The sequence below is a fragment of the Lepidochelys olivacea genome, assembly GCF_965140295.1.
Source record: "Lepidochelys olivacea isolate rLepOli2 genome assembly, chromosome: 8".
Taxonomy (NCBI): Eukaryota; Metazoa; Chordata; order Testudines; family Cheloniidae; genus Lepidochelys; species Lepidochelys olivacea.
The window spans coordinates 75,468,407-75,482,991 of record NC_140418.1 but is presented as its reverse complement, the minus strand read 5'-3'; the positions used below and the strand labels follow the sequence as shown (position 1 = coordinate 75,482,991).

The following is a 14,585-nucleotide window of genomic DNA, read 5'->3' as shown; positions in this document are numbered from 1 at the left end:
GCGCTAATCCACTTGTCGGGGTGGAATAAGGAAATCAATTTTAAGAGCCCTTTAAGTTGAAATAAAGGGCTTCATCGTGTGGACAGGTGCAGGTTTACATCGATTTAAAGCTGCTAAATTCGACCTAAAGTCCCAGTGTAGACCAGGGCTTAGAAGCATTATCTCACTTCAACTCACATTGTATAAAAGATTATGTTAAAGCAAACTGAAGTTAACAATGTAAGAGGCATGGCTCAAGTGCATAGCACTCTAAAGAGGATGCAGTATACCCTACTTCAAATGTAAATCATAGTAGATCTTTTGTTGTTTAGTAGTTTTCTACAGGATTTTAGTAATATTTTGGTCCACTGTTTGGCTTAACTGATAAACAGGAACTTCTTGTAAAGAAATGGCTAAACTGTGAGCCACTCACATTATATTTATGAATAGACACTTTACCCAAGTCACTTTTCCCTGAATTAAACTGTGTGTATAACAAGGTAAAAAAAAAAAAAAGTATTTTAATTTTTTTCTATGTGCACCAAACCATTCAGAAATGCTTTTTACATTTTTCTACCTTAAAGTATCTTGCAGGAAGATTTCTAGATACTTATGCTTCTTAATTACATTTAAAATTATACTAAAACAATAGATTCTTTTCATAGTTCAAATTTCCTCCCAAAACAGAGTCAGGCATGATACAAAATCCCAACTCTAAGCATATTGTTAGAAAGTTCAGATTCAAATACTGGCCCTTGTCTGTGTAATGGGCTACAATGGATTGAATTCTCCTGAATTCTGGGAAAGTCCTGATCTGATCTTTGTAGCCTGAGCCCATCTCCATTCCAAAGTGGTTCTATCTTAAAACGGCAACTCTGTGCTGTCTTCTGTTACATTCCTTGAACAAATTAGTTCCAATGAAAAATTGAATACAATATTCCACAGACAGGAGGCAGCACTATACAATGGTCAGAGCACCACAGTGGTAACAAAGAGAAAGAGGTCTGATCCTGGCTGTTGCACTGACTCACAACATAACCTTGGATGAGTCATTTACCTTCACTGTGCCTTACTTTCCCCATCTGTAAATTGGGGCTAATAAAGCTGATAACCTTTGTATAGTGCGTGCAAAGGACTATGTTATGTGCTATTACTATTATCATCCTCTGTAGTACAGGGGCCTTTTAACTAAAGTGTTTAGCTTGGGTGCTAGGTTTTAGTCAGTTCAAGTCCATAAACTAGCCAGCTGAACATCTTTTCATGTCTTCATTTTCCTTACTGGTTGGGGATTAATCTCTAAAGAAACTGCAGATTGCATTAAAACACAATTGGGGTAAAAAAAGTATATCTATTTGTTTTGTGAAATGCTTGAAAGAAAAGCTAGAAAGTCAGCAATTACCCCAGGGAAATGCTTCCATAGAGACAGACACAATAGTTATGATACTGCAGCAGAATGTGTGACTTACATTTCTGCTTTGAACATATAATTTGTGGAAATAAAATAAGGAATTTATTTAAATTTGAAACCTGCTAGGAAAGAACACATTAGTAATTAAGATTCAGAATAATCTGTTTTCCACCTTGACCAAAAGTTCAAGAGAAGTGAACAACAGAGATAAAGCTGAAGTGGTGCATGGATAAGCCAAAATATTTTAACACAAAGAGGGCCAGGTAACATATCCTTCATTCTACACCTAACGGAACCTTGAGCTAGAACTGTGTCAAACTTTGCTAGATGTTGTGGCAAGAAGGAAGGGTGCCTTTCACTCCCTAGGTTAGAAATATTGTGTATGTCTGTTCCATGGTTCACTTTGAAATAAGGATCACCCAAAGTGCTTCCAAACCCTGCAGGCCAGAGAGGGAAGAGTGGAAGCCTCTAGGGTATGTATGTCTTCACTGCAGATTTAGCCTGGATGATGAGCACTGGGGTTAGCCTAGCCACCCTATGAAGCCATAACCCAAGTTACTGTGTCTTCACTGGTGCTGCGCTCCCCCATATGCGGCACTTGGACTTCTGAGGAGCACAGTCTGTGGTTCTGTGTGCTGCTGTAAGCTGAGCTGCTCTGATTCTTTCCCAGTGAATTGTGCGCGAACTTGACTGTCCTTCTTGGCACAGAGAGAGAATTGTGGAAAGGTACTGGAGGACTGACAGAACTCCAGTGATTTAGTCTACATCCTCACTGCAAAGTGGTTGGGTTCCCAGCCCAAGTGAAAGAGAACCCAACCTCTACCTCACACCCTGAGTCAGGGCATCTAGACCAGGTTTAAAGCATCACTAAACTGAGGTGAGAGGTTTTTGTATGTGGACAGGCAGGGAGTTAGGTATAATATCTGGGTAAGAACCCAGGCTAACTGCAGTGAAGACATGCCTGAACAGTGAAGGGAGAGGAAGAGAATGAAATGCTGGGTTGGGAGGCACTGCAGGTCGCGAACTGCAGCAGGTCGTGCTGAGTCAGTGCTATGGCACCCTTTGGATGCAGCACTCTATTAAAAAACAAAACAAAACAACCCCAAACCTCTATTCCTCATGGTTATGGAGAACACCTTACACATGGGAAGCAGGCATAAACCGATGCAGTGATTCCTAACTGCATCTACAGAGCACCTGCTATTCATCCCAGTGACTAAATTAGTGCAGATGCTTAGTGATGATCCTTTAAATGTCAACACTGGTAACTAATTTGCTGCCGTCCCACATGTGAATATGGAAAGGGAGGGTCATGCTCTGCACAGCCTACTGTTAGTAAAGTCTTTTTTGGTGCCATGAAGTGGACATTCTTTGAGAACATTGTCCAGGATGGGCTGGGTCGAAATGGAGACAATGGGTTGCTACTTTACATGCTATTTTGAGTGTATCTGAAATTAGCCATAAAGATGCACAGGATAGAGCTCAATCCTGCTCCTACTGAAGCTAATCTGAATTTTGACAAACTTAACTAGAAGCAGGATCAGGTCCTTCAAAGTTTAAAACATTAAGGGCTCAACCCCCCCCCTCTTCTCTTCAACAGGGCTTGAGGAAAATAGCAGCCCTTGCATTCCACTGAATACTAGGGTTACTGGAGTCTACCACCGCAGCTGGCCAGCTGCAGGGGCAGTACACAGTGCATCCTCTTCACTTTGCACTCCTGGTGGCATTTTACCTGAGGCACAATGACTCCAGAAGCTCTCACTGGGCAGTGCACCACTGTACTGTCCACCATTGCCAGCTGTGCCTTAAAAGCAAAATTAAGCCCCAGATGGATATCCTGCAGCTATAAATAATAATGTTTACTTCTGAGATTATGATTGAAAATAGTAAAGCTGCAATTCTAATAGAGAAGACTCATCCTTAGACATTATGTCATATGCTAAAAATCTAATCCAAACCACCAGTCTGTTTCACTACAAATAGGAAACTTGAATGTCCTGGCAAACTGAAAGAACATGATTTACAAACAGAAGGTAGCATTTGGAGCTTGCCATATAAGCAGTGCTCCAGCCTTTTGAGAAACACTAATGGCTTCATTTTAGATTTCGTTTGGTCCTTCCTAGCAGTGCAACAAAACCTCATGTAAGAAATAAACTTTGCATTGTACACACGAGAAGCTCAGCTTATACGTATTTGTATTTTGGTGACAGACCACACAGTTAGCAGCTACTTGTAAGATTTCCTATTGCTCTGATGTTTTTAGCATTATAGTGCATTCAAGACTTCTAATCAGGACAGGTGATATGTCCTAGGCTACACAACTTCTCAAACTAGAAGTACTGCTAGAGTTAATAATCACACAATAGGTAGATTCCACAAAACCAGTTATTTTTTTAAAATTCACATAACAAGTAACTGGGCACTTTCCCAAACTGCTTTCCCATGCCACCTAATTGCCCCCCAGAGTCTCACACTGAAACTTGATCTTCTGTTAAGTTTTTTAAAGATACGCTTAAAATCCTTCAAAATGAATACTATTCACTCCACGTGCTGTGTTACAGAGCAGCAGGGGACTTGGTATACTTACGAAGAAAAATCTTCGGACTCCAGATGCCAATCTTTCTGTTTTTAGCTTCCAGGTCAGGGGCTGAGGAGAGTTCAGTAGGAACACCACAGGCTTATGGTGGATGTGCACTGAGGAAATGGGATTCAAATGTAACGTGACCTGCAGAGCAACAGAAAAAGATGTGACTATTTCCCTCTGTGTAAGTATACCCTGTGATCAACAGGCTAGGAACAAAGCCAGTGCTCTATTCTTTCTAAGGAGAATATCAACAGCAGTAGGGGATTGCTGCCTCCGTAAAGGTGGTCCCACAAGACAATGAAAGGAAAGTTAGATGACCCACATGGCCACCAACGGGAGGGGAGGTGTTCCACATAAAGATTAATGGGAGTGGAGTGCCTAAGAGACTATTTGTGTGATTCACACTATGAAGAAGTTTGAGACTAGCTAGTATTTGGAATATCACAAAGAGTAATCAAATCAGCTACACTGCTGCAATAAAGGTTCATTGTTTATAATGGCTCTTGGTACAGTCTATCAAACTAAGGTTCTATATAGGTAGGGTTCTCCAGCCAATAGACCATGCTCTACCACTATATCCCACAAGCCTTTGCCACACAGATCACCAGTTGCCTCCTCTTCTCCCCAAGCCAGCAATGTCCACAGGTCACTGATCAATCTGTAGTGCCTTCTGCTTTCTTTAGAGCAACAGGATGTGCTGCAAAGACAGCGAAAGACCTTCTGCCACTAAGGTAGCTGGCTGGGGGAGCACAACATATTCATCTTGCTTGGAGAGTGAAGATATCCACCCAACGACTGAGGAGGAGATGAAATCCTCCCCTTTGATCACGCTCACATTCAAAGGGCAAGATGAGAGTTGCAAGCGTGGCCAGCAACTCAGTCTGCAGGAGACAAAGAAAAGGATAAACCTCATTGTTGGCATTGAGTGGAGAGCAGCCAAAAGGAGATACCCAGGGAAGAGAACTTTGGAGAATTTGTTATTTTGGGTTAAACCAAACCAAACCACACATAACATAAGAACTGCCATATTGGGTCAGACCAAAGTCCATCTAGCCCAGTATCCTGTCTTCCGACAATGGCCAATGCCAGGTGCCCCAGAGGGAATGAACAGGTAATCATCAAGTGATCCATTCCCTGTCGCCCATTCCCAGCTTCTGGCAAACAAAGGTTAGGGACACCATCCCTGCCCAACCTGGCTAATAGCAATTGATGGACCTATCCATGAACTTATCTAGTTCTTTTTTGAACCCTGTTATAGTCTTGGCCTTCCCAACATCCTCTGGAAAAGAGTTCCACAGGTTGACTGTACATTGTGTGAAGACATACTTCCTTTTGTTTGTTTTAAACTTGCTGCCTATTAATTTCATTTGGTGACCCCTAGTTCTTGTGTTCTGAGAAGGAGCAAATAACACTTCCTTATTTACTTTCTCCACGCCAGTCATGATTTTATGGACCTCAATCATATTCCCCCCCTCAGTCGTCTCTTTTCTAAGCTGACAAGTCCCAGTCTTATTAATCTCTCCTCATACGGAAACCGTTCCATACCCCTAATCATTTTTGTTGGTCTTTTCTGAACCTTTTCCAAGTCCAATATATCTTTTTTGAGATGGGGTTACCACATCTGCACGCAGTATTCAAGATGTGGGCATACCATGGATTTATATAGAGGCAGTATGATATTTTCTGTCTTATTATCTATCCCTTTCTTAATGAATCCCAAGATTGTTAGCTTTTTTGACTGCCGCTGTACACTGAGTGGATGTTTTCAGAGAACTATCCACAATGACTCCAAGATTTCTTTTTTGAGGGGTAACTGCTAATTTAGACCCCATTATTTTATATGTATAGTTGGAATTACGTTTTCCAATGTGCATTACTTTGCATTTATCAATCATTAGTGATTTATCTGGACCTTTGGGCACGGGGGGAGAAAGAGGAGAAGAGTATCATTTACACGAAGAAGGAGAGAGAAGAAAGTTATATTTACTACTGGAAAGTGTATGCACCTGCCATCTCACACCCATGTCAGCAGCATATGTGGCTGCGTAGGGCACCCGAAAATTTGGGGCACCCCTGGGTCCTAATGTCTTCCCTCCCGCCTCTTCCTATACCTGTTCTGACCCTTCCTGTAGGCTCCCACCTCAGCTGGCTGCTGCAGCCTGGTGAGTCTTCCTCAGGAGGGGATCAGATACTTAAAAGTGAAAAAGCCTTCCAGTCTGCCAGACTTATTAGCACAACATTGAAACTGTTAAAGAGCCATTCAAGTGGTAATGAAGCCATTTAATAGGCATTTGTCAGTTTCTGAATTTACTGACAAAAACAGTTGTGCATTATGGTAATATTTACTCAGAACATGTTAGTTAAACATTAAAATTTAGCATTTAAATTTAAATTTGATTTAGCATTAAACATGCTTTAAAAATATTCCATTAGTGTGTTGCTGAAGATTATAAAATCATACCTCTAAAAAATCCTTGCATAGATTTTTAGATGCACAATCTGAATATTCATCTTTAGCCTTAAATGCTTGGATCTTCAGAAATATATTTTTTTAAATAAATCCTTCAAAAGACCACCCTTATCTAAAATACACATGCTGGCGTCGGACATAGGGGCACCAGTTTAATAATACTGCATAGGGCCCCATAAATCCTAAGGATGGCCCTGGCTGGAGCAGGGGGTTGGTGTGCGGGATGGGGTAAGGGCTCCGGCTGAGGGTGCAGGCTCTGGGGTAAGGCCAGGGATGAGGGGTTTGGGGGTGTAGGAGGGGCTCCGGGTTGGGGCCGAGGGGTTTGGAGTGCAGGAGGGGGCGTGGGCTCTGAGGTAGGGCAGGGGATGAAGGGTTTGGGGTACAGGAGGGGGCTCTGGCCTGGGGCTGAGGCGTATAGGGTGCAGGAAGGGGCTGGGACAGGAGGTTGGTGTGTGGGATGCAGGCTCCAGGAGGGAATTTGAGTACAGGAGGGGGCTCAGGGCTGGGGCACGGAGTTGGGGTGCAGGCTTTGGGAGGAAGTTAGCGTGTGGGAAGGAGGTTCTGACCTGGGGCTGCGGATTGGGGAATGGGCGGGGATATGGGGTGTGGGCTCCAGGCCATGCTTACCTTAGGCAGCTCCTGGGAGTGGCTAGCAGATCCCTCTGGCTCTGAGGCAGAGGGGCCGGGGGCTCTGTGTGCTGCCCGCACCCACAGGCGCTGCTGCAGTTCCCAGCCAACGGGAGCGCTCAGAGTGGGGGCAGCGTGCGGTGACCCCGTGGCCACCCCTGAGCCTAGGAGCCAAACACGCTGGCTGGTTCTGGGAGCCACGCAGAGCCAGGGCACGCAGGGAGTCTGCCTTAGCCCCGCTGCACCACTGACCAGACTTTTAGGGCACGTCTTCACTGGCAACATTAAAGCGCTCTCCCAGCACTCTAAAAAAACCCCACCTCCCTGAGGGGTGTGGCTCCCAGCGCTGGTGCACTGTCTACACTGGCACTTTATGGCGCTGAAACTTGCTGCACTCAGGGGGGTGTTTTTTCACACCCCCAAGCGAGAAAGTTGCAGCACTGTAAATTGCCAGTGTAGACAAGCCCTTAGTGGCCCAGTCAACGGTGTTCCTTTTTGACTGGGCATTCTGGTCAAAACCCGGATGCCTGGGAACCCTATTCTTGATGCCGTTTCCACCCATTAATGACAGCTGATTCTTTCTGGACCCTGTTGACTCTAATATACCCCTTTCCTACCAAGTAAGGTAATAAATCATAATTATAAGTCCTCCATGACTTTTTAAAAAATTAAGAGAATACCTCAAAAAACCCTCTATATAGAAAAATTAAGAAACAGGTACTTGAATGCCCGTGATTAGAAAATAATATTAATTTATTAGCCCACATTGTCCTGTTTTTTTTTTTACAAGAAGTATTCCCAGCTGATTTTAATAGGGAATTTCTATTTAGAACTCATAACACAATATACACTGTTGAATGCAAAATACTTGATTGTTGAATGTCTTTCTACTGCAGAGAATTAGTAAGAATTCTTACTATTTAGAACCTCTGGGATTTGCTGTTTTGTTTTTTAAACCACAGAAGTCAAGTCTATGACAAAAGAAGCATTTGTCAAGTTTTACTAATAGACCCAGCAAATTCCATCTCTGCAGCACCTGGTACAGGTCCAATGGGTAATAAGAAAATGAAGCTACATCATTATCTATATTTAAACTGATCTCAAACAACTGTGTTCAAAACTAATAACTAGAGTCCACATAATGAAGTACAAAGCTTGACTCCATCTTAGACTTTCTGAAGATTTTTGCTTGTCAGCAAAGTTGTGAGACACAAAGAAGAAAAAAAAAAAAAGAACCATATTGCTGAAGCTGGAAAGTCAGAGGGATTACCCTAACTGGATGTGCCATAAGAATTCTTGGTTGTTATTCCAGTAGGTTTTGGCTATTTTACTCTTTAGTTTTTTTTAATCATCATTGCTGAATCTGGCTTTTCCCCACAGGCTTCAGCACATGGGCCCACCTGCCATATAGACACAACACTGCCCTCTTTGCAACCGTCTTGTGGCTCCTAGCTGGGCTGAGGGGATGGGGAGGAGTTAAACTATATGTCAGTCTTCCCACATTCCCAAAAGAAAAGTGCACGCTGGTCCTTGGGAAAAGTCACAGAAAGTTACAATTGAAAAGGAATTTTTCACAAGTAAAATCTGTCTTTTTGTGAAAATTCTCTAACGAAACACAAAACCAGCACAATTTTGCATTGTTATCCTCTCCAAACAAAAACAAACAAAACAAAACTTATCTGAAACGTAGGCCTGGAAGCCTCTTAGACCCAGACTCAATGGAAATAACGTGCAAAAAAATGCACACACTTTTCTAGAAGACTCTGTCATGATGTTCCACCAGAGTGGATAGAATCCTCAGTCCCAGCTGTTTCTTAGAAGCAGAGCCATCCGGACTCCACACTCTCCATCTCATTACTCCTCAGGTCCCACCTAAGTCAGTGAGTCTCCATTAGCCCCTTATCCCCCACCTCCATTCCTGTCATTTGCTATTTTTTTGCTAATGGGTCTGTCAGATTTTAAAACCTGAACTAATAATCTAAATACAAGTACAATGCGATTTCTACAATATATTTAATTTAGGTCTTGATCCACAGTCAGGTTAGTTTCCTCCTATTTTTCTTTTGAGGCACACTGAGCAAAGAACTTCTCCACTTGCCTCTCTTCTGTAACGCTGTTGACATCACCATCTTCCCCATCCCTCTGGCCTGCAGTGTGGCAGCCATTTTTGATCTTGTCACTCCCCTTTTCAAATCCTTCCACTGGCTCCCGAAGTGCTACTGCATCAAGTGTAAGCTATGTCAGCACATTCAAATCTCTGTGTAAAACTCTGCCCCTCTCTGCTTATCCGACCTTGTCAAGCTTCTTGCCACCTTGGTTCTGCCAACTGTTCCCAGCCTCTTCTGCTTGTCCATCAGCTTCTTGCACAACTGCCTCCTTGACAATGTTCCTTATGTATGGTACCACCTCCCTGAGGGCATTCGCATACATCTAAGTCCCTCTTCACAAACCACGTCTGCCATGCTGCTCACAATGAATCTAGCATACATGAATAAAAAGAACCCTATTTGTTGTTCCCCTTCTCCTAACCTCTGAGTGCCTGTCTATCTGTTCTTCGACTGTGAGCTCCTCAAAGCAGGGACTTCCCCCTCTTCAATGTCTGGACAGTGACTAGCATACTGTAAGTACTACATAAACAAATTAATAAAAGAGTATTTGACCATTTCAAACCAGTAAGCCAGGGTGTATTTAAAGAAAATGTTAGCAGAAGAGACAAGTTAAATAGAAAGTTTTTCCTTCTTGTTCTCTTTTTGTATTTTCCTCAGACTGAATGCTTATTATTATTAAATATTTATATTATGTAGTGCCAAGAGGCCCCAATAAGAATCGCAGCCCCACCATGTTAGGCTCTGTACAAACAGCTATGAAGACATAGTGTCAAAAATTGGCTCCACTGAAGTTCACAGTGAAAGACCCAGGGGGCCAGAATTTCACCCATGATTTACCTGAAAGCAGTAGGGAAGTTACTGTATTTTATATGATGCCTTATGAAGCGATACTCCCCCATCCATCCTTCTAATTTAATTTATATATGTTACATTTTTATTCCGTTCAGCATCATAATATCTTAGCCAACAACTATTAAGCAGTCATCCTCCATTTTAGATGGCGCTTGTAATTCTATCTGAGCACTTAACTCAGAGAATATCAACATAAAATAAAAAGTGAATAATTAAATGTGGCAAAGAGCTATTAGGTCATCTAGTTCATCTACCAGCCAGCTACAACATAGTTTATATTGCTTTATCCAGCCTCCTTTTAAAATGCCCTAAATGATGGAGCTCTCACCATTTCCCTTGGAATTACTATTAGCATTTTATGCATTAGTAATACGCACATGTCCCAGTATCCTCCCTTGATGAAGGTTTCACTTAGATTATTGATGTATCACAGTTAACATTTTCATAAACATTCATTTAACATTTCTGGGCATGCTTTTAAACAACAGTCCTTTCAGTTAAGCTTAAGTCCCAGAAGCTTTGTATGTCAAAATAGTTCTGTTCTTCCAGAATCTGTCTGCCTATCTCTTCGCCTCCTTTGGGTCACACTCACTCACTCCCCCAAGTAACTCATTCATAGACAAAATTTAACTTTAGGGCTATGCCAAAATGCATATACTCAAAATGATGGCAAATTCATTAAAAAAATCATTCTTCCGTTGGCAATTGTTTCAACAACAAAATATATAGTTGCAGGTGGGAAATGATACATACAAAAGGTCTAGTTGTCAGGTCAGTTAGAAAAATCATTTAATATATGCTGTAAAAGGCTTTAAAACCATTAAACGAGTTCAAAAACATAACATGTTTTATAGGGGACACAGCTATCAAACTAAAGCAAGTATTACCTAGCAAACAATATTTGTGTGGGTGATTATGCATGTAACCACTGTCTATACAGTTTGTAAAAAGCTCTTTTAAGGCTTATATCTAACATACATAGTATCTACAAGGTTAAGACAGCTGCAAAGGTTTCTGTTTCCCTGGAGATGATAGTTTCATGGAAGGCTGAATATCACCACAGCAACCAAACTACAAAAACAGTCCATGGGTTCCTGCCCCATTACTCTGGTAAAGCAATTTGTACTACGTGAAAGGCTAGAGCACAAATGTTGAAAAATGATCAAAGTAAACACCGCTGTTAAAGTACCATTTGTTTTGCTGACTTCAAGGCATCAAGTCACAGATTCAGTTTTGTTAAGAAAGATGAAAGTCAAGTGCCAGGAATTTGTAAAGTTGAATTAACTACTCTAGTGTGAAGGTCTTGCAATAAATTCATAGCACATTTTCCAAAACAACCGTTACAAATTTGTGCTAATAGACCAGGGCAAAAATATGCTATTATATCAAGTTACACTGCCCATACTAAGACAGCTGTTCAGTAAAGCAGAAGAGAAAAAGGAGATTTAACCCCAAGAGCATACACCACACTACATCACGCCATTTCTTCAAGTCACAAAAACTGAACAAGACGCACTGAAGGAGAACTTAGGTGAACGTAATTACTCAGCTGCAAGTATAAAATTGACCCTTTTTCCTCTGACCAAATACAAATTGGATCTAAATTGCATTTAGAATAGATATATGGAAGCATACCGCTTTTCTTCAGTTCTGTCTATAAATACTTTAAATCCTGTTGAGTCAATATTCATAATTAATCATTATCCATAGGTTACAAGTTATTTTGATAATACATACTAATGAACAGAATTAGTGTGATGAGAAGATCAGCCTATCTTAACATTCCACTAAGTCCTACTATCCAATATAAGAGATTCAGAAATTCTACAGGAATTCATCTGATGAAACATAATGCTAATGCACTGGCTACAGTGGAGTTCCACCCAGGATGAATTTCATCTATGAGTAAAATCATGATTTTAAAAACAAGGGATGTAGGATTATGTCATTTCTAGAGAAGTATTTGCTTTTTCAGTTGTTTGGGTTTTTTGTCCACAGGAGACAAGTTACCTTAATTTTCCTCCAGAAATAAAGAGAAAATATTCTTCAGGCAGGGACTGTAAATCCAAAATGGCAGCCACATATTTTACTCAGATTTTCGTCTTATTTTTGTAAGGTTTACTTTACTCTCTTTAAAAGATTTTGGGTGTTACAAATATGAAATTAATAGGTTGCAATTTACAGTTTTAGGGAACCAACAGCTTTTGAGAAACTGAGTGTGCCAACCTTTCAAAGACAGGAAAAGTTCTGCACATGGTAATTACACTCATAGTATGTATCTGCACACATAAAACAAACAATTGCATGTGCAAGTATCCATCTGCATATAAAATCCCATTCCACAGTTTCTGGTTTTCAAGGGTACTTACTTCTTCTTACAAATGCAACTTAAGCACTAATTTTTCAAAATTTGGCCCAGAAAGGGAGACAGGAGCATGTCTGTGTACATGCAAGTCTGTAACAGAGATGACTCAATAAAACATATATACCTGCACCCTAAGAGAAATTCTGCCTAGAAACGTTACATATTTTGAAGAGTTTTGTGATCAACTTTGAGAAAGAAAATACTGATTAACAAAAGCTTTTGTTAAAACTTCCATAATGAAGCAAAAGGAATATTTGTCAAGATCTTCCTGCTTTCTCACTTGAAACCGTCATCTAAAATACATTCTTCAGCTAGTGTGGAGAAGCATCAAGTGGTTTTTATTTTCATTTTACCACTGGTTTCTGATACAGTTAAAAACTTTAAGTAGGAAATCAATATGCACATAATGTTATACTCATTCTTCTGAAACTCAGCTGTGTCCTTTACTTGGAATCGGAGGTGGTACTAGACACCCCAAAGCATCACACAGCTGACAGCCATGCTGTTACAGTGAAATCTTAAGTTAACAAAACTAGCAGTAGTCACTTGAATAGAGTAAATGTCATTAGCAAAGCCCTGATGTTCCCTTCCAGACCCTACAGAAAGAGGCTCAGATTGACCAAACAGCAGCTTTCAGCTCATTTCACCCCTAGCATAATCCCACTGAAACTATGGGAGTTAAACCAGGGATTACTTTGATCCCAACATGTTTTACCTAAGAAAAACGAATACTATCGCATAACTTGCTGACCATTACAACCTACCACCCTGACAGGAGAACCAGGTTTCTTCAAAAAGGAGGTGAGAGCACAGCAGCTTCAGAGTCAGCAAGGGCTACATGGCTAGAATGCAGGGCCCAATGCATTTGTTTCCTTTGCCCTTGCACACTTCCCATTAGGAGACAGCCAGGAACCAGCAGCCTATAGAAGTCTGTTTTTATTTATTATTATTATTATTATTAATTTGTCCTGTAATAGTGCCTAGAGGCCAAGACCTCACTGTATTAGACACTGTACAAATTTAAAGAGACAGTCCCTTTCCCAAAGAGCTTAGAAATCAAGGAGTCCAAATCCTATTCTTTTAATATTTGTTACAAACTATTTAAAATATCTTGAGAGTATCCCTATAATATAGTGTGTATTATGAACAATTCAGAGTGGAAACCCTGGCCACTTTGAAGTGAATCACAAACCTCCCATTTACTTCAACGGGTCCAGGATTTTACCCCGGTTTCAGTACTATAGGCTCTGTGAAGCAAAGCAAAGCAATGTATTGAAATACAAATACAATCTTTAAAGAGGATCTAGGGTCCATTCTGAAAACCAGACATAAAAGCTGACCTGATCCAACCTCTGTTAACACAGCAGTTTTACTTGTGAATCTCAAGGCCCGCTAAAGTATTGTGCATAAAATGAAAGCTTGAGAGTTTACAGAATATCAAAATATAATCTGCAGCCCCTCTCTTTCGCCCCTCCTCCCCTGCAAGCCACCTTTAGAGTCTGTTATATCTCTAGAACAGAGGTCCTCAAAATGGGGGGCAGGTCCCCCAAGGAGAGCACAAAATGTATTCTAGGGGGCACAGGCACCAACTCCGTGGGTGCTCTGGGGCTGGAGCACCCACGGGAAAAAATTGGTGGGTGCTCTGCACCCACCAGCAACTCCCCGCCCCCCCACTCCAGCTCCGCCTCTGCCTCCTCCCCGGAGCACGCCACAGCGTCCTGCTTTTCCCCCCTCCCTCCTAGCGCTTGCACCGTGAAACAGCTGTTTCATGCAGCAAGCGCTGGGAGGGAGGGGGAGAAGCAGGACGCGGCGCGCTTGGGGAAGAGGCGGGGCTGAGGTGGGGATCTGGGGAGGGGTCCAAGAGGGGCAGGGAGGGGGTGGAGTCTGGGCAGGACCAAGGGCAGGGTCCGGGGAGCGCGAGCACCCACCAGCGCCAAGGAAAGCAAGCAGCTTTAGGGAAGAAAAAAAAAAAAACTTATTGTGTACATTTTGCCCACAGCAATGAACAACTAGCAAAACTGATTCCTCTGGACAAGTCAGGTCCTCAGATGACGCTGTGCATTTTGATGGATTTCTGTTAAGCTTGCATAGCATTATACAAAGTTGTTGCCCTCTATATGTTAATCTGTTTGTTACGACATGGTGTACACATTTAATAGTAAGCATGGACCACAATCACAGTTTCACTTTTG

The 14,585-nt window shown here is 41.7% G+C and overlaps 1 protein-coding gene across 7 annotated transcripts in view; it reads right to left on the bottom strand.

Moving 5' to 3' along the window:
* TGFBR3 (transforming growth factor beta receptor 3) overlaps positions 1-14,585 on the bottom strand; it is a 179,190-nt gene that overhangs the window by 64,600 nt on the left and 100,005 nt on the right. For all 7 annotated transcript variants that reach the window (XM_084637452.1, XM_084637454.1, XM_084637455.1 and 4 more), the window contains one exon: positions 3,975-4,112. In XM_084637452.1, the coding sequence (XP_084493578.1) occupies positions 3,975-4,112 (138 nt within the window). The remainder of the gene's footprint in view (positions 1-3,974; positions 4,113-14,585) is intronic.